Source organism: Trachinotus anak, unplaced genomic scaffold (assembly GCF_046630095.1).
Source record: "Trachinotus anak isolate AG129_WGS33_773 ecotype Australia unplaced genomic scaffold, CSIRO_AGI_Tana_v1 ptg000001l, whole genome shotgun sequence".
NCBI lineage: Eukaryota > Metazoa > Chordata > Actinopteri > Carangiformes > Carangidae > Trachinotus > Trachinotus anak.
In genome coordinates this window covers 4,901,586-4,919,587 of record NW_027273852.1, presented here as the reverse complement: position 1 = coordinate 4,919,587, position 18,002 = coordinate 4,901,586, and the positions used below count along the sequence as shown (strand labels likewise).

Below are 18,002 nucleotides of genomic sequence, written 5' to 3'. Positions count from 1 at the left end.
AACTGGGAGGTTGTGGAGAGGACCAATCCAAGCACTTAGTTCCCTGAAGAAATGCATTACATCAATAAGAGGTTGTGTGTGTGTGTGTGTGTGTGTGTGTGTGTGTGTGTGTGTGTGTGTGTGTGTGTGTGTGTGTGTGTGTGTGTGTGTGTGTGTGTGTGTGTGTGTGTGTGTGTGTGTGTTTGTGCTGTCAGGTGCTTTGTTGACCCATCCACCACGTCAACATCCAAACCAATGCTGAGAGTTTCCAAATTGCATTTTGAGGCTCTAGAGATAACAATAGATGAGGAAACCTTAAGAACAAAAGTGCCTCAGAGATTCTGAGCTAGTGATGTGAGATAATGTACGGTGACAGTCGACATGCAGTTTAAAGAGATCTTTAATGAAAATACGTAAAATTGTCTCATAATTATCTCTTTTTTTGGCTACTTTATGATGTTCATGTCACAAAATGAAACACAACCAGCAGACATGCAACGCCACTCATATGTGCTTTCTACAGCATGTTTGTGTGTGTGTGTGTGTGTGTGGTCATTTTCATCATAGGACACTGTGGTCTAGACCATGCGTGCAGCCCCTTCAAACACAGTATAATTTGCTAGCTGAGAATTGCTTGCCAAATAAACAGTGAGTGGGCCTTTTGCCTTTCTCCCAGAAATACATAATCCAAAATAATAAGACAGAATAATAAACGCTGGCGTGTTACAGTAACTGACACATGATAGCAGATTCTCACTTACTTTTCAGGCAAAAGAGTTTTCACTTCTGTATGTTTATGTGCACGTGTGTCCCCTGTGTGAGCTGTGTTCGCACATCTTACACTTGAACCTCTTAGTGGAGCAGGCGGGCATAGTATGGGTGTTAGGGGACAGGCAGTGGGCTTATATGCATGTGTGTGACTGCACAGCACCAGGCGAGAGCTGAGTGACTTGGCCAATGTCTCTGTTAGCTTTGGCTGCCATCAGCCTCCTTTCCTCAGCTCCATTTTCTTCACTTGTCCTGCTCCTCTGCTAGAATGACAAATGCAGCCGACGGTACAGTGAGAGGTTATGCAGGAAATGTTTGATCACGGTTGGATTTTCTTTTGTTTCTTTAAGGATGATATCAATAGTTTTTTATTAACAATGAGCATGACTAATATTTTTGTTACAATAAGGTTCAGTTTTTCTATATATGACTATTTTCAAATCCAAAATAGAATAAATAAAAAAAAACATTTCCTTGCCATATATTTTTGTTGGAATGTTTATACTTGACAGTGTGGGAAAGAAAATTAATGAATGACACACCAAAGTTTTCAACTGGAAGTCAAACTCAACAAACACTTCTGTGAGGCTCAGCAGCTCCTTTAGGCAACATGAAGAAACTTTCACTGCGTGTCCTCCACACCACACTGGAAATAATAACAATAATCCTTCAGATAACTGTTTCAGTTCTGGATCTGAGGTTAAGATCACCGCGCTCAGTCCAAACCACAAAGCCCCTAAGAGTTAACAGGTTTCAGGACAGCTCGCACATTTCACTGAATCTTTCAGGACACGTGACATGAACATGTGCCTTTATATTCCATTTCGCTGGAAGACAGCTACACCCAATGTTACATATACGCATCATGCAGTATACACTTGCAGTTTGTCAGCCAGTGTGCTGAGAGTTTTTGTTTCTGGGGATATGTGAGGTCTTCGTCTACAAAAGTTAACCTGATCAGCCACTGTCAAGAATATTGATTTGTTAATTAACCGATTGACTAACTAACTGAATGTCTGATTCATTTTTCTCTTACTTTCTGTCTCTTAGGGAGGTAAGATCCCTATTCGGTGGACAGCGCCAGAGGCCATTGCCTACAGGAAGTTTACATCAGCCAGTGATGCATGGAGTTATGGCATTGTGCTTTGGGAAGTGATGTCATATGGGGAACGGCCATACTGGGAGATGTCCAATCAGGATGTAAGTACTGCCAAGTAACCAAGTTAACTTCCTTTAGTAGGGATGTCTGTGTGGCGCACCCACCACTGCAACAGTGCTGCCAGCTTGGCACATTTGACAAGTTTCATTCTTAGGAAGTAAGTAAAGGCACCAGCAACTCCCACTGCTTTAGATGAGCTGTTTAGTTTAGGTTCAGAGTCATGGAAATGGACTTTTGGCACATACAAGGGAAACAGTTAAGGTTAAAGAAGTAGTGTTATTTGCTGTGAGTGGATTTGAGTGGATCTAAAAAGACTTGGTGAACTTTATGCATTCAGAACTGGTTCTTTGAAGCTTCAATTCTTTTATTTATTAGGATCCCATACATTTCAATGAAGGGTAAGCTATGTTTTTAAATAGGGTCCATGCAACACACCCAGCACAACCTGTTCCAAAAATGCAGTATCTTAACAGATCAACTACTGGTATGTGTAATGCAGCACTAAGGGCATAATAATTGACATTAATGACACTTCCAGAGGAAAACTTCTTTATATGTAAAAAGCTGATGAAAAAAAACTGTAATTACTGTTATATAGAGTAAATTGGGTGTTGTTTTGATTCTGAATATCTCATCTGTCATTTCTCCAATCATGTATTTCCCTTAATGCATCAAGGTAATAAAAGCTGTAGATGAGGGTTACCGCCTCCCCCCGCCCATGGATTGCCCAGCTACCCTCTACCAGCTCATGTTGGACTGTTGGCAGAAGGAGAGGAACAACCGACCTAAATTTGAACAGATAGTCAGCATCCTGGATAAACTCATCCGCAACCCCGGTAGCCTCAAAATCACAGCCAACACCACATCCAGGTAAGCCTTTCTCATACTGTAGCTTTTATTTGTTTTGCCCTCTGGCATTGGTGATCGATTGCAGAAATGATACAGCCGTCCTTACTGTTTTCCTGGCTGCCTTTCTCTGCTTGGGCTTCCATGTACCTGACTAACAGACACCTGCCTCCAGTACTAGGGATAGTTTGCATTATTACACCTTTCACCCACAGTGTTACTGCAGGTCATAGCACTTTCTGCTCTGTCATCATAATGCACTGGGATAGTAATCACTGTTGCAGTTTTAATTTCCAGAAATGGAGCACCCATTATTAATGTAATGGACAATAAAAAAACAAAGGGACACAGAAAAAGGATATTAGATTTACATTTCTTTCTCCCTTGGTGCACACCTGTTTGTTTTTGGAACCAGGCAGCACAGGAGCGCGACATAAACATTGCCTTCCTGTTGCCTGTGTTTGCAGGGTGTTATGTGAAAATTAGCTCCACTTATCACCACCCTCCTACCCTTCTACTTACCTTAAACAATTGCAATGAATGTTTATCTTTCTCGTGCAGTCTAATGACATATTCCCCCCTGCTTTTTTGTTAACTTTTTTCCCTCCCTTTTTCCCTCCTTTACACTTCTGTCCTTTGTTGGGACCACCGTTATCTACCATGGGGCCACAGGGAACCAGGGCAGCCCATGTACTGTTGTCAGTTCTGGGCAGGGAGGGGGACAGGCGCTGGTTCTGCAGCAGACAGTCATGGTATTATGGAGACGTCAAAGCTCATAACATTGACTAATGATTTCTTAAGATAGTGAAAATAGGTCCCTTGGAGTTTGCATGTAATTTTCCTGATTGGCTTTTAACACTGGGCGAGCACAGGCTGGCTGACGGAGGCGGCTGTGGTGATTTATGAGAACGATGTGTGCATGTGTGTAGCTGCGTGTGTGTGTGTGTGGTGGCGGCAGTTGCACAGCGGGAGCAGCTGCACTCAGCTCCACACACCTCGTTTGTCTCAGGGCTGTCCTGGCTGGCTAATGGAGCACCCCCTCCTCCACAAAGCCTAGACCAAAGCCTGGGATTGGAGTAGAGCATCTAGAGACTTTGGGGGTGGGACCTGGTCAGAGTTTAGTGTCCCTGCATGTTGATGAAGAGGGAGTGGAGTCTTTGGGCTAAGGTTGGCCACCAGGGACAAATTATGGGGCCAACAGGAGTCAAGTCAGGGTTGGAGGCCACTGTCTATCCCATTGGCTTTACAGGGTGTCTAAAACATATGAGATCACAGGTCATCCTGTTTTCAGACTGAAAAAGTCTCTTCGTTTGTGTTCAACAAAGCACAGCAGTGGTGGCAACTGCAGTGCTAAAATACAACAAGGCCTAGTGCTCATTCTAAATACATGTCAACCAACATTATTGTGCAGTGGTCAATAATGAACTGCTACAGATTTGGCTGGTTTGGGCTTCTTACATAATTAACTTTTCTCTCCATGCAAGATAAAATGAATAATGACAAGCCTCTGTGAACATGTAACAACAAATCAAGTTTATTATATTACTCCATATAAACTCTGTCCAGAGAATAAGGGGCTTTGGTTCATTGTCTGTAGTTAGGACCGTGCTGGAAATGAGGTTGGAGCTGTAACAAGAGCTAACCGGCTCACTGTTAAAATGCTTGGGAGAAACTAACAGGGATGGGGGCCCAGGGCCATGGCTGCACATGGAACTGAGCTGAGATCTATGTATCTTGGCCTGTAGGGTAAGGTTGGAACTGGGAATGGAATCAAGGTTTCTGTTGGTGAATGGAAGCCAGCTCAGGGTACTGAAGAACACGGATATTTATGCAGAGCTATGAGGATATAAAAAGGCGCCAAATAGGGAAACATCAACTGGGTAAGTTGGGCAGCATAGTAAAACTGGGTGGGGGACCCAAGGTAGACACCGAACCCTGCAGATACAGTGCACTGAAGTACAGTTGAATTAAATTAGCCAAATACCAATGTTCTGTGTGTTTTATATTCAAATGAAGCACACATCACACAAAGTCTGAAACACCTTTGAACACCACTAAAACTCTACAGTGAAACTCTTGGTAGAATTATAAATCAAGCAGACCACCTGAGTAGTATTGACTAAAACTACATTGTATTCATCACGTCTAGGAGAAGCAGAAGAAACCTCGTGACCAAGCATCAAAATTTCAGTCAAAGGGGCTAACATTGGTGCTTTACATCGGTCTAACCTCTCCTAGGGGCATCCTGGGAATTGTCCCAGCAACACAGTGAGAGGTGAATTCCTCCCACACTGTCCTACCCACATGAATCTGCTCCTGCTCGACTCCTCATTCACCTCGATCCTCCCTTGAGAGCTCTAAAACTAGAGACAACACAGCCCTGGTTATTTAGAGGTCAAAAGAATGAAAGATTGAGCAAAAGAAGGGAAGGGAAATGAAAACGAGAAGGGGGGTAGACTTTACTCTCTCTCCGGTGTACTTCTACCTCCTTCTGTTCAAGCAGGTCTTTTCTGCGACGCTATACCATCTTAAGTCCAGGAGGGGTTTTGAAACCTCCTTCTGCCGTCAGACAGATGCTTTCTTTTCTCTTTATTTTCCCCTCCGTCACATCCCTCTGTTTCTCTGTTTCCTCTCCAATCATCTTATCTCCTGAGCTGCTGTGAGATGTTGCTGAAAATGTAACAACAAAGAAACAAAGAAAATGATGGGTGGGGGGGGGGGACAAGGTCATTTGCAGTTTACTTCTCAGAGGAGACAGGAGAAAGGAAAAGAAAGCAGAGGATGAAGCGGGAGAGGAGATCAGAGAAATAAAAGAAGGGAAGGAGTACAGAAGAGAAGAGGATCAATAATCCTGCAAAAAAAATCTGAACATCCGTATCCCGACAGCCTAAAAGTTAGGATCAAAATTTTTGTCCCAAATTGTTTTGCAGCAAATGTTAATCAGTCACCACCCTCATAATCATTCATTTACGCTACATTAACAACATATAATAGTAACTGCATTTCTGCATTTTTTTTCCTCATTAAAAAATTATTAATGTCCTCTCAGGGAGATTTACAGACTTCCTTCTTTTCCCCTCATGCAAACCACCCCCACCGTCAAGTCCTCAATTCCCCTCCTTTTCCTACGAACCAGTCTCTCCAGGGGGTCCTGGGGGACCCTTAGCATTTTGACAGGCCTCTGATCTGGCAGGAAAAGACTCAATCTTTGTAACAACACCCACTCCACCGCCTCAAATGCATCTTTTTTCTCCCATTTTTTTCTTCCTTTTTTTCCTGTCTCTGTTGGAGATGTCATCTCACTTTTGTTGGCTCATTGTGGTGTTTTTGACATTGTTGCCTGACGGAAGCTTGACGATCTATTGCAAATGCTTTTGATTGTATTTTTTAAATACATCATATCAGGATGAAAAGGAAATAATTCTAGTGTACCAGTGCAACAAGATATGTCCCGTCTCCAACCTCACAGATGATCATCCATTGAAAAGAAAGAAAACACTTTTATAAAAGGCTACTTAACGAAATATAATAACAGTACAAACACTGTAAAACTTTTTTAATGCAAAACATTTTTTTTGTGAATTTAAATGTTCCATATTCCCTGCAGGTGTCCTAATTTTAGGTAATATTTTCCAGATTTTCACACACACAGACTCACAGTGGCTCCAAACCTCCCTGCCAGTCCAGTTCCTGGTATTCTGACGAGTTTATTTACAAAGCTATGAATAGTATTCCCTCAGGGAGAATGATGCTTTTTCTGTCCTGTCCTGTCCTCCAGGCTCTATTCCCTTGTGTATATGCAAGTGTGTTTGTGCCTCTCTTGACGCAGGTGCCTTTGTCTAATCTGCAAGACAGGTGCAGCGTGTCCTTATACAAAACAGAGTGGCTTTTCAACCTAGTTATGAATGCTGCTCACAAATTCAGCAATAAACACACAAAGCGATCGAGGGCCATTGTTTGATTGATCATTGTGTTTTGAGGTCCAGTTTGACCCTAATCTGCTTTGACCTAGTTTTCCATTTCCTGCCTTGATGTGATCAGGTTTCACAACAGAATCAACCACATATGTATAAAACACAGCATCAGTTGTGATATCAGAGATTAGACACTGGTAAAGGAGTCTGCCCGCACACTCTCCAGCTCTAATACTTCCTCTCTTGCTCTGTGCATGTCTTTCCACCTCTCTCGTCCTTCCTCTTCCCCCTTCTCCGGCAAACATCAATCAGAGCTAGTCAGAGCAGCGCCTGCAGCCTTTCCTCCACCCTCTACTGTTGACTGAGCACTCTAAAGCCCAACGCAGTGCATTTAATTTGATTTGATCCAATTGAAGCCATCAAGTCTAATCAAATCCAATATTGCATTTCGCCGCATGGTACATGTACTGCAGGAAACTGTAATGAAATTAGACAGAAACCGATGCTGCTTTTGTTGGTAATCTTGTTCTTGAATATGTTAAAAACATTATGGAAATATTTTGTGTGACGGTTTGATTTCCCCCCTGTACTGAAAGCCCAAAGGCACCGTGCAGGTTTAGTGTATGCAACAGACACAGAGGGCCTGTGTGTGTGTGTGTCTGTGTGTGTGTGTGTGCTGCTCTGTCAAATTGAGAAGTGTGGTTTTTTTTACTGTTAATTCATAACATACTATGTATATTAAAATGCATAAACCACTCATTAAAATAGAAGCGAATATAATTACTCCCCATTCCCACTTTCACTGCTATGTCCTCAACCAAGATACATTTTTATCAAGTGTAGTGCACAGGCTACTGCTGCTGCTGCTCATGTACCATTACATAAACCCTGTTCCCCTCCTAGTGTCCACCTGTAGGCTCTGAGTCCTTTTGGGGGGGGGGGGGGGGTGCAGGATTATTTTTGTCACTCCCCATTCTGCTCTGTGCTCACTTGGTGTATGCTTCAGGGGACGAGTTCAGTGCCAAGGCACTAAATATCACCTCTGTGCATACTGCGTAGATACTCTAGATTCACATAGTCATAGCACAGTTTCCCCTCCACAAGCTGTGGTTAACTGAAAGGCAGATGGCAGCTGCAGTAGCAATAAGATTAGACTGTCAGCTGGTGATCTGGGTGGTGCTAATGGCCTTGTGTTCCTGAAACTATGCTTATGTTGTTTTACTACATGACAATGTTACAGGCCATTACTCAAAGAAATTGGTCTCTTCCTTGACTATTAATTGATGTCACTTCTTCCTCTCCCTCTTCTCAGGCCGGCCAACTTGTTGCTGGACCGGAGCAGTTCAGAGGCTCCCTCCATGGGGACGATGGGTGACTGGATGGATGGAATGAGGACCTTACCCTGCAAGGAGGCCTTCTCTGGGGTCAGCTACAGCTCCTGTGACACCCTGGCCAAGACCTCCACAGAGTAAGGCAACAACACACGCAGACACACACATTAGGCTTCTCTGCCTATTCATGTCACTACAGGGATCCAGTACCCGTGGCAAGGCCCAGGAATTTGAAGAGGCTCTTGGTGAAGAACACACACACAAACACACACACACGCTTGTTCTCAGCAAGTAAAGAAAGCTATAGAGCCATTACTAAAAGTGTCCAGATGAGACTCATGGTAACTCATAATGACAGGCCTTTAGCCACGCTCTCAGTGTTGCAAGTATGACCACAGTGGGAGAAGGTGAGAGTGTGAAAAGAGAGATAAATAGAGAGACGGAAAACAGACAGAGGGAGAGAGCGAGAGTGAGCTGTGAGTTCCATGAGGGAGCAAGAGACAAACTATTCTGAGTGGGAATGAGAGGCGAGATTTGGCAAGATAAAAGAGTGGAGAGAGACCTTTAAGAGAAAAATAATGGCATAGCTGTCAAACAGGTATGCAAGGATATGTCACTCTCCAGTGTGGAGAGCTCACACTGCAAGACACTGCTTTATGTTCTCTCTAGGTTGAGCACTGACCTGGGTCACACTGACCATATGATAGCATGCGATCAGTCGTTGTTCCATCAATCCTCAGATATATGCTCACTTTAGAATATCTTCAAAACTATATGTTCATATACAGCTTATTCGCAAGAGCACATATTTTTATCCTCAGACTGAAAAAAAGGTTCTGACATGGTGGATCAGGTTCTGGCTGGAGCCCTGTACTGGCAGGCTGAAAGGAATTATGAATCCCAAGCACAGTGATAATAGACTGGGAGATTATAATGATGAGCAAACCTTCAGACTTACAGTTCAGAGTGTGGCTACTTGAGAAAATCAAGGACACCTGAATATTTTTTTCAACCTTTTTGCTGTTTTTCTTTTTTGTAAATGGAAAGTGCAGAGATGTTCTCGCTCACTCTCTCTCTCTCTTCCTCTTCCTCTGTTGCACTGTTGGCCCGCTGCTGTTTTAATTGATGTGGAATGTGACCGGGTAAATAATTGGACATTTCTAATTAATGTGATCAAAGGCAGCCATTCACTGTGGTGATGGCAGCAGCTGGGGCAGTTGGGAAAGCGTGGTCAGTGCTGCAGCTCGCTCTAACTGCTGTCTATAAACTTGCCACACCAGCAGTCATTACCAGCGTCGGGCTGGAGATGGTAGAAAGAAGACGCGGAGAAGACATAATTTAGATTCCAAGCTTTATAGTGTTGATTTCTGTCTCATTCTTTCTCAGCTTATTTTCTCTGTTTCCCCGTCTCTTGTCTCAGGGGTGCAGCACAGGGACGCATTCTTTCTCTCCAGGCATTTCTCATGCAATTTAATCCACGAATACCTGTAATTAATGAAAAGTTCTCTTCAGTCAACAAAACAGAAAAGCTCTCACTGCAGAGTAAGTTGAACTCCACATTAGGTATATAGAAAAATACATCACAGACGAACCGCAGCAGAGTAATCTTGTACTGAAGAAATCATATTGGTCTACAAGGTTTTTTCTGTGGTTAGGTGCTAAATTGGATCACTGCAGTATTAATCCACTGAAGACTGGCTAAGACATCCAAGGCTAGCTCAGCTACGAGGCTAGCAGCCTTGGTGGAGACTATGCATTGCTCAGTATAGATTGCTCTATTGATTTGTACAGTCTTAATCTAGTTCTTGATATTCAGCACAAGGCTTGGCAATGCTGTGACCTCTAAGGAACAGTAATCATACTTGGCTGCAGCATGCTGACTCATCTGCTGGAGTAATTGAAGTTCCTTTTCAAGGCAGGACAGGACAGTCTGACGAGGAAATACCCCATCATTTGGACTATTTTCTTCATCTGGACAGAGTGCATGCACAGTTCATTTCAGCTATTTGATTAAGGAAGTCATGAACTTGACCTAATCTGCTGGACAAAGGAAAGTAGTCGAAACAAAACACAACAATTTCGTGCATAACCAAACAGTACAGTCACCCACTATGAATCTTACTACCCCGTTAAATGGTGGTTATCAGTTGGGATGATTATGCTTCAGAAGGGGCAAACTGCAACCTACCAGAGGTCTATCCAAGCAGCTAAATACATTTTATAATTAGGTAACCTCTAGCAGCCAAAGTAATTGTGACAGGAGCAAATGTGAGGTGAAGTTGGTGATGTCATCTGACTTTCATACGGCAAACCGCTGTTTGTAATAAGTAGTTTAACTTAAACCTGGTTTGCTCTATGTTTATGATTGTAACCATGATTACCAAGGCTCGGCACATGATAACAGCCTATTGAGGCAACTAGGAGGTGGAGTAGGCCCCTACTAACTCACATGTTTATGCCCCTGACTGCAACTGATAACAGTCAGTTAATAAGGTGATAAATTTCAAAGCTGGTAGTCTGTACGTATTCAGAGTCTATACAAGGGCTTTGCGCTCCTGTGCAAATCAGGCCAGGACTATCAATCCTCTGTGGTACAGGCTGAGAAAACACCGTCATACCCTAACTTTACTCAGCATCCCCTTTCTTTCAGCAACTCAAAAAGTGACACCACAAATGAGACAATCACTTGTGCCCATGTGTGTTTGTAAGTTGATACAGTGGTTATGTTTGTTTGGGTTCTGTTCATGGCAAACTAATTTACAGCAGGATTCACTGCTAACCAAACTAGAGACAAAACATTACCCAGCAGAGGTATTGCTGTGGGATGATGGGAATTATTGAGTCAACAATGTGACACACTGCAGAAGGAAACTTTCAACTGCTAATCTGTCTTGTGCAATGGTGTGTGTGTGTGTGTGTGTGTGTGTGTGTGTGTGTGTGTGTGTGTGTGTGTGTGTGTGTGTGTGTGTGTGTCTATATGCTGACTATGTATCTCTGGTTCTGATTTGTAATCATGTCTCATGTGCTTATGTTGTAGTCGTTTATTGTATTGTTATTTCATCTTTACTGTCTGTTCTTGAGTTGATTCATGCGGCTTTCCTGACATAAAAAAGTCCCGACTGATTAAGATGTGGGAAAAACTCATTGTCACTCATCACTGCTTGTGTCATGAAGAGAGTTTAGTGGCTTAAAATTGTCTAACCCAGTTTTTGAAAAGATGACAACACATTTCGATACAGCAGCACTGAGGCACATCAGAGATTAATTATTTGCATGTCAGTGTTTCAGATGTAGCTATAATGCTATAAATGTAGCTAAAATGAAGCTAGAACAGCGCATTGCACACTTTTTGGCTGAGTTAAAGAACATCTTCAATAAATAAAGGGCGTTCATCTCCTTATTTTATTACATTATATTACTTTGCAACTTAACACTGCTCTTTCAACGCATATTTTTCTATATCATAGTGATAGAAAAATATGTTGTCTTTACAATCTTTTGAGATGTATTACTTTAACATTCATATTTATTATGCATCATATATTATTTGTCAGATTTATGGTAGATTTTGGCTGAAAGTTGTTTTTGCAGAACATTGTCCACTAGGACCAATAAATATTAGATTTTTTTTGCATATTTCAAGGTCATAAATGTAACTTTCTTTGAGTTATGAGTATCTTCCTTCTTAAATGATGAATTTCTACTGTATAGGTAAATCCACATGTAGCCTGATTTATTACAACTACAAATGTGCTTTGGATACCCTCCAAGAGAAAAGGAACATTGATGATTTCCAGTTTTGTGTGTTAATGTTGCCGGGCCTGGCTGTGTCTCAGTAGAGTGGTTCTGACGGAGGTCCACGTCACACCCGCCACTTGCCCAGAATGGGAGCCGTCCATGGGGATCACTACTCTCTAACGCCCAGCTCCTCTCCGCCTCCTCAGGCTCTGGATGGTGGGTGGAGGGTGAGGGCCAAGGCCCCACGCCTGGGAGCAGTAACCTACCTCCAGAACCACTGATGGACTTTCACTTGTCTGATTTGTAAAGGGATAGTTACTTAATATTCAGTGCCAACTCAATAGCTATGTTTCCAAGCCACCATAAGCTGTAACTATGAACAAAAGTAAAACAAACTACAAGTCCTAATATTTCAATCTGCCAAAACACAAATGAACATTTTGAATTTTCTGATGCACACACCGCATGTGTTCTCAGGACTGTTGCTGATGATGCTATGATGCTATGTCTTTAATGGCATTTGGATTTATTATGATGTTTGTCAAAATATTGAGAAGATTATATGACAGGTTTTCTGTTTACTGTTATTGTACGCTGGTTATTGCACAAAAAATATTGCGTTGCTAATGTGTGGATGGAAACTGAGCTATTGTGCTTTATTTTGTTTATTTTAAACTTAAGGGAAATACTCAATAAATTGTAAAGTTCACATTCAAAAGCATTACTTGGATTGAGTTAACTATCCCTTTATATTGTGACACAAAGTGAAAGTCTGTGATTTTTCTGGGTGGTTGAAAAGTTTCTAAATCTCTTTTCTTTTCTAAATGTGTTTTGGCTGCTCTGGCAAACTAAATCTTATGCTTGCAAATAATAAAAACCTAACTGTGATATTTTTCAATAACACATACAACATCTTAAAGACTGAAAGTGTTTGTTGTGGAAATGTCTCTGCTCCAACTGCAACTCCACAGCTTCTACTAATGCAGTATTGTTACTAGATGGGCAAAAGAGATGGTTCTTAAAATGTGCTTTGACTTCTTGTGTACTGTAATATCAACAATGCTGTGTGTAACGCTCGGTATATACTACACGTTTCAGGGTTGTTGTTACTGTATGTTTCAAATGTGGCTTGTTCTCTGAATTAAGCTGACTAACTACAGTGTGTATTTGATGTGTATGATGCGTAACACGTGTGAAACTGACACTGTAGCTCGAAATGATTTAAACAAACGGTCTTTTCTTACACTTAAATGCATGAACAGTAACTAATCTTTTAGGAGCCTCTGAGACTATTAACAAGTTAACACACACACATCTGAATCAGAGTGTTATATTCTGCGCCGGGTCCAGTGCTGCTCCTCTCCACATATACCTACCCTGTCAAAGAAATCCAGTTCAATGCAAGAAACTAGGTCTTTTCTACCGCTGTGGCCCTTGCATGCAATTGTTTCCTTCACTGACAGGGTCATAATAGCAGCTGTCAGTGTGGCCCCACAGGCCCACCCCCATGTTTGTTAGTGATGGAGAATGGAAGCAATACACCTCCCCATACACACACACACACATATCTCCTTCAGAGATGTGGCAGCCCAGTGGCCGTCTGGGAAATGCAGTCCTTTGTGAATGACAGCTGCATGGGAAAGTGAAGGGAGCAGCACTGGGAGCATGTCATTAAATGCCACATGAGTGTCACGTCCTGCATCGCTAACACACATATTTTTCTCTCCCCATTTTTCCCTCTGTCATCTCTCTCTGACTGTGTCTCATGTTCAACCATCTCCACCCTTTCTTCTCTCTCTCTCTCTCTCTCTCTCTCTCTCCTTCACAAACCAGGGATCTGAAAAAGGTTGGAGTGACTATCGTAGGACCGCAGAAGAAGATCGTGAGCAGCCTCAAAGCCCTAGATTCCCACACCAAGAATGGCCCAGTACCTGTTTAAAAAATGAACCTGTCTTTCCGTCTGTGTTAACAGACTGTGGTTGCTAATTGCACTCTAACACAGTGGCTGCGTATCCAAGCTAGAAACTGATGGAAATGGGAGGGTGGGGGGAACATAGGATTCAGATGAGGGCTTTCATTGTTTCGTTGAAAGACGATATCAAGTCCTGACAGAGAAACAGGAAGAGTTCAGTCCAGATCTGCCAGCTGGTTAATTGGCTGACTCTTCAAACCTCCATCCCTCCATGCCCAAGTTGAGATGCCTTACAGACTAATAGGAGGGTAGAGAGAGCAGAGGAGAGCCAAGGAGGTCAGTGAGACCTGGTCAGTGATTCAAACTGGGACTGGACCGGGATACAGGGCAAGGACTGGACTAACATAAAAGCTGGAGCTCTCCCATACTGGCTAAGCTGGATAGCATAGCCTTCCCTTTACAGCTCAAAGGGGACGGGCATGCTCACAGTCTCCTCCCACCAGCCTGTGGAACGAGGCGGTGAAACGGCTGAGATGCCTTGTGTTAGACGAGCATGGCAGACAACAGCAGCTCACCTGGAGGTGGACCCTTTCTGGACTAATGAAGTCTGAAGCGTGAGATTTTCTTGTAACTACCTGCATTTCCTGTCTCTATCCATGAGAGCTGAGCTGGTATGGACACACCAAGACAATAACCGAGCCATTTTACTCTGTAGCTCTAACCTATAGCATTTGCATTCAGTAGACATTTCACATAAAAGCAATAATTATGATAATCAGTTAAATAGTCTGTAGTATGGAAGCCATGAGTCTGTCACATGTATAATGTATTGAACGCTGTGCTTTGAAGGTACAGGGGCCATAACACACTTCACACACACAGGATTTTCTTTTACGGTGACGTCTATGTTCTATGTGCTTATGAACAGATATTGTACAGTTTTAGTGCTGTTCCTCAACCCAGTGCCCTTTGTGTGAAATCTCAGGATGTATACGTTCTTTGTTCTATTTTCTCTAACAAGGGGAAACAGATAGAGAGATGGAGCGGAGCCAGGAATTGAGAGTCCAGGTTATGATAGACGTGAACGAGAAAAGAGCGAAGCGCCAAGAGAGAAATTTACGAGAGGGGGAAAGAGAACTTAAAGATGAAGCAGTGTCATCCAGGCCTCTGCCTCAGATATTGTTGTGTTGCGGAAGTGTTTGAAACTAGAAGTGAGTTTGTACTTGAGTTTCTTCTTCAGGTAAGACAGGTTAGCATCATCACACCCACACAACGCCAAGGCATAATTTCCTTTTCCAAGCTGTGAGATATATTCTCTGTTCCGCCAGCTTAGATCACACCGCTTCTCTGACAGTGTTGTAAACCTATAGTCTGTTTGCTTTGGTCTGAATCCATAACTTATTAACAAAAGCCACATGGGATCTGTCATTTTCTTCTTTGATCCGAAATTTGCTGTAAAAAAGGACTTTGATCTAGTTTATAATTAGCTCTTAATCCATAAATCCTGGTGTGTTAAATACAAAAAGTAGAGTGCCTCCTGTAGCTGTGTGTCGGGTTGGTTCATGGTGGGATCACCAAGCAAAACGCTCCAGTTTTCATTTGTTTTCAACGAAGCCTTGGTCTTTTTTCTGTATTCGTATAGGGGCATGGGGTTTACCATCACCGCCCAAGGTGAGGTAACGCCCTGAAAGAGATGCAACTCTTCCAAGAGATAATTGCTTTCTGAGATAGTATCCTAGTACATCATATATCAGGATGGGATTTCCTAAAGGCACCGCAGAACTTAGATGACCTTTGTACAATGAAGTACATACTTAAAGATGCAACTCTCCTGCTTTGATATGACCCAGTCAGTCCCTCAGTGCAACACATACCCAGTATTTCTAAACTGGCACTTTGGTACTTTGTCCTGTCGGATGGGTAATATTTAACCACGAGGATGCTATCCTTAAGCTTGTTCTCAGCACTTAGTACACAATATTTGAGCACTTTGAATGGAAATGTTATTGCCTTTGGCTATAGACTAATGGACAGGGGTGATTTTTTTGGTGCTTTTGGGAAACCCAGCCCTGTTCAGTGTATCAGTTGGTCCTCTATTACTTGGTCTACCTGTGGATGCTGCTGTTGCTGCTATGTGTTCTAGTTAGCATGTACATAATGTAAACCATCGTAATGATAGCAACTAGCGCTACAGATCCCACTATATGTACATGGCCATCCCTCTTTGTAAAAATGTTTGTATGTATAAAAGAACAAATAAAAAAAAAAAATTGTGCAACATTTTAATTAAAAAAAGAGACAAAAATCATCTGTATTATATTTTATCTTATTTTGAATTATAATTGTCAGCTTTGTTTGTTTTTTTTCTACAATAAAAAGACAATTATGATTACGTTATTATTTATTTATTAACATTATACAGCGCAATGTTGATGTCTTTTTTGTAGCATACAGTAAATTATGTGTCAGTGCTATCTGTGTTTTGGTTTTTGACTTACTTTATAAACCTGGGACATCTGAGAGAGCAATACTGTTATGCACCCTATATCCAGATCCCTCATTTTCTGTCTCAAGACTGACCCGTGTGTCTGTGTGAGAGTTTACGTGTGCAAATGTAGATGGCCTTGTCTACTAATTGTAAAATGATTTGTAGTGGAAACATTTATATTTTTATAATAAATATTCGCAAAATATTTTCCAAAAAATGGATGATGATAGACCTGTTCCCGTGTTTTTATTTTATCACTTGATGATGTCACAGACCCGACACTAAATTTTGGCTTTTCTTTTAACTGTAAGCATATTCCCATATGTCTTTAAGATCACAAGTGGAAGTGAAACCCTCGTAACTCAGCGGTCATCTTTTTTATTTTAAATTCCATAGATCAGTCTGTTGGCACATCTCGCCTTCAGGATAAAAGAGGAAGAAAAGCCTCATGTATAGTACAGGACAGATGTTTCAAATAACAGAGGAGTCCATAGAAAGGTCATTCATGACCAAGGGTCTTCGCCATCAATGAACTCTAACCAAAATTTGCCAAAAGTGTTTAGGCTTTTATGTAATATGAGTTTCCTGTAAGTGTGGTTAAATTTGTATGGACTATCATACTGTCTAGACTACTGCATCTCAATTTGCAAACAACTTTTGCTACCTGGATATTTCAACGTGAACAGCGGTTTTGATGGATAGCTTTGACAATTTTCATAAAAGAGGCCTGGGACAGTCCTTTATGGAATGTAAACGGAATGTGATTTTTTTTTTTTTTAGAATTTCTGGGATAAAGTCAGAATTCGAGGTTTTTCAAGGTAATGTGGCATTGATATCTTATTTTGATTAGAAATAGGATAAAAATTTGGTAATTAAACAGTGATATTGCATTTTTATGCAAGAAGAAAATGAAGATATGTAAGCCTGGAATTAAACTTTATGTCACACACAAATGGGAGATGAAAAGGAAATTATAATTTGATAAAATTGTTTTATTTTGATATTGGCATGCCAGGACTTAAACAAGAGCTTTTTTGATACTTCAACCAGTTTTGTATTTGCCATAGCCACAATTTCTTTCTAACCATTACCATATCATGCCCATAGTTGCTATTTGAGCTCACTGCAATATAACAAACTTTTCAAATTTGTGAGTGAATATTTAAAAACATTATCATTTAATGTAATTTGGGGCTTTGCATTACTGTCCAGTATCAGTTCTGTCAGGATACGCTATAGACTGTCATAAGACACTTTTCATTCTATGTGTTTGGACCGAACTATACTTTGTCCACAAATCTTCCCACATCTGTTAACCAGCTTCCAATTTATCCACCTCAGCCTCTGTTTCTAATCCTGTCCACCATGCAGCCAGCTGCTTATTTCCTTGGCTACATCTAATAAAGCATCTTGTTTCCAATCACGCATGGTTAGAGCCGATTTGTTGCATGATTTTAATGTGGAAGATCTGCTCTTTCTCTACTATTTGCTGACTGGGAGGAGATGAGATGTGTCAGAGAGGGGAAAGAGTGATGGTTGCTCGGCTCAATGTTGAAAGGCTGACACTATCCAGATGCTCCAACGCAGATGTGCACAGAAAGAAAACAGGACATCGCCCTCCCCAAGACAAGGAACAATGAACACAGTATGCTTGACAATGCCACCAATTCAGCCTTGTTTTTTATCTATAAAACCTCCATGGTCCCGAACACACGGGGGTGATGGGATAGGCAAAAGGAGGATGGAAGTGGGGGAGATGAAACCGTAGAGAGGAGGGTAGAAGGCAGGTGTGTTGGAAGTGTGAAGTCTGTCATTTCAGTCCAAGAAGATAAGAACTTTGGCAACAATGGCACACGATAACACAATA

At 41.7% G+C, this 18,002-nt stretch overlaps 1 protein-coding gene across 5 annotated transcripts in view; it reads left to right on the top strand.

The window, feature by feature from the left end:
- epha3 (eph receptor A3) overlaps positions 1 to 16,356 on the top strand; it is a 128,986-nt gene extending 112,630 nt beyond the window's left edge. For 3 of the 5 annotated variants that reach the window (XM_071504008.1, XM_071504350.1, XM_071504081.1), the window contains 4 exons: positions 1,798 to 1,947; positions 2,583 to 2,776; positions 7,979 to 8,134; positions 13,569 to 16,356. In XM_071504008.1, the coding sequence (XP_071360109.1) occupies positions 1,798 to 1,947; positions 2,583 to 2,776; positions 7,979 to 8,134; positions 13,569 to 13,674 (606 nt within the window). In that variant the 3' untranslated portion in view covers positions 13,675 to 16,356. Of the gene's footprint in view, positions 1 to 1,797; positions 1,948 to 2,582; positions 2,777 to 7,978; positions 8,135 to 11,833; positions 11,952 to 13,568 lie in introns of all 5 variants that reach the window. The other 2 variants (XM_071504259.1, XM_071504168.1) reach the window with 2 other exon arrangements.
- The last annotated feature ends 1,646 nt before the right edge of the window (positions 16,357 to 18,002 follow it).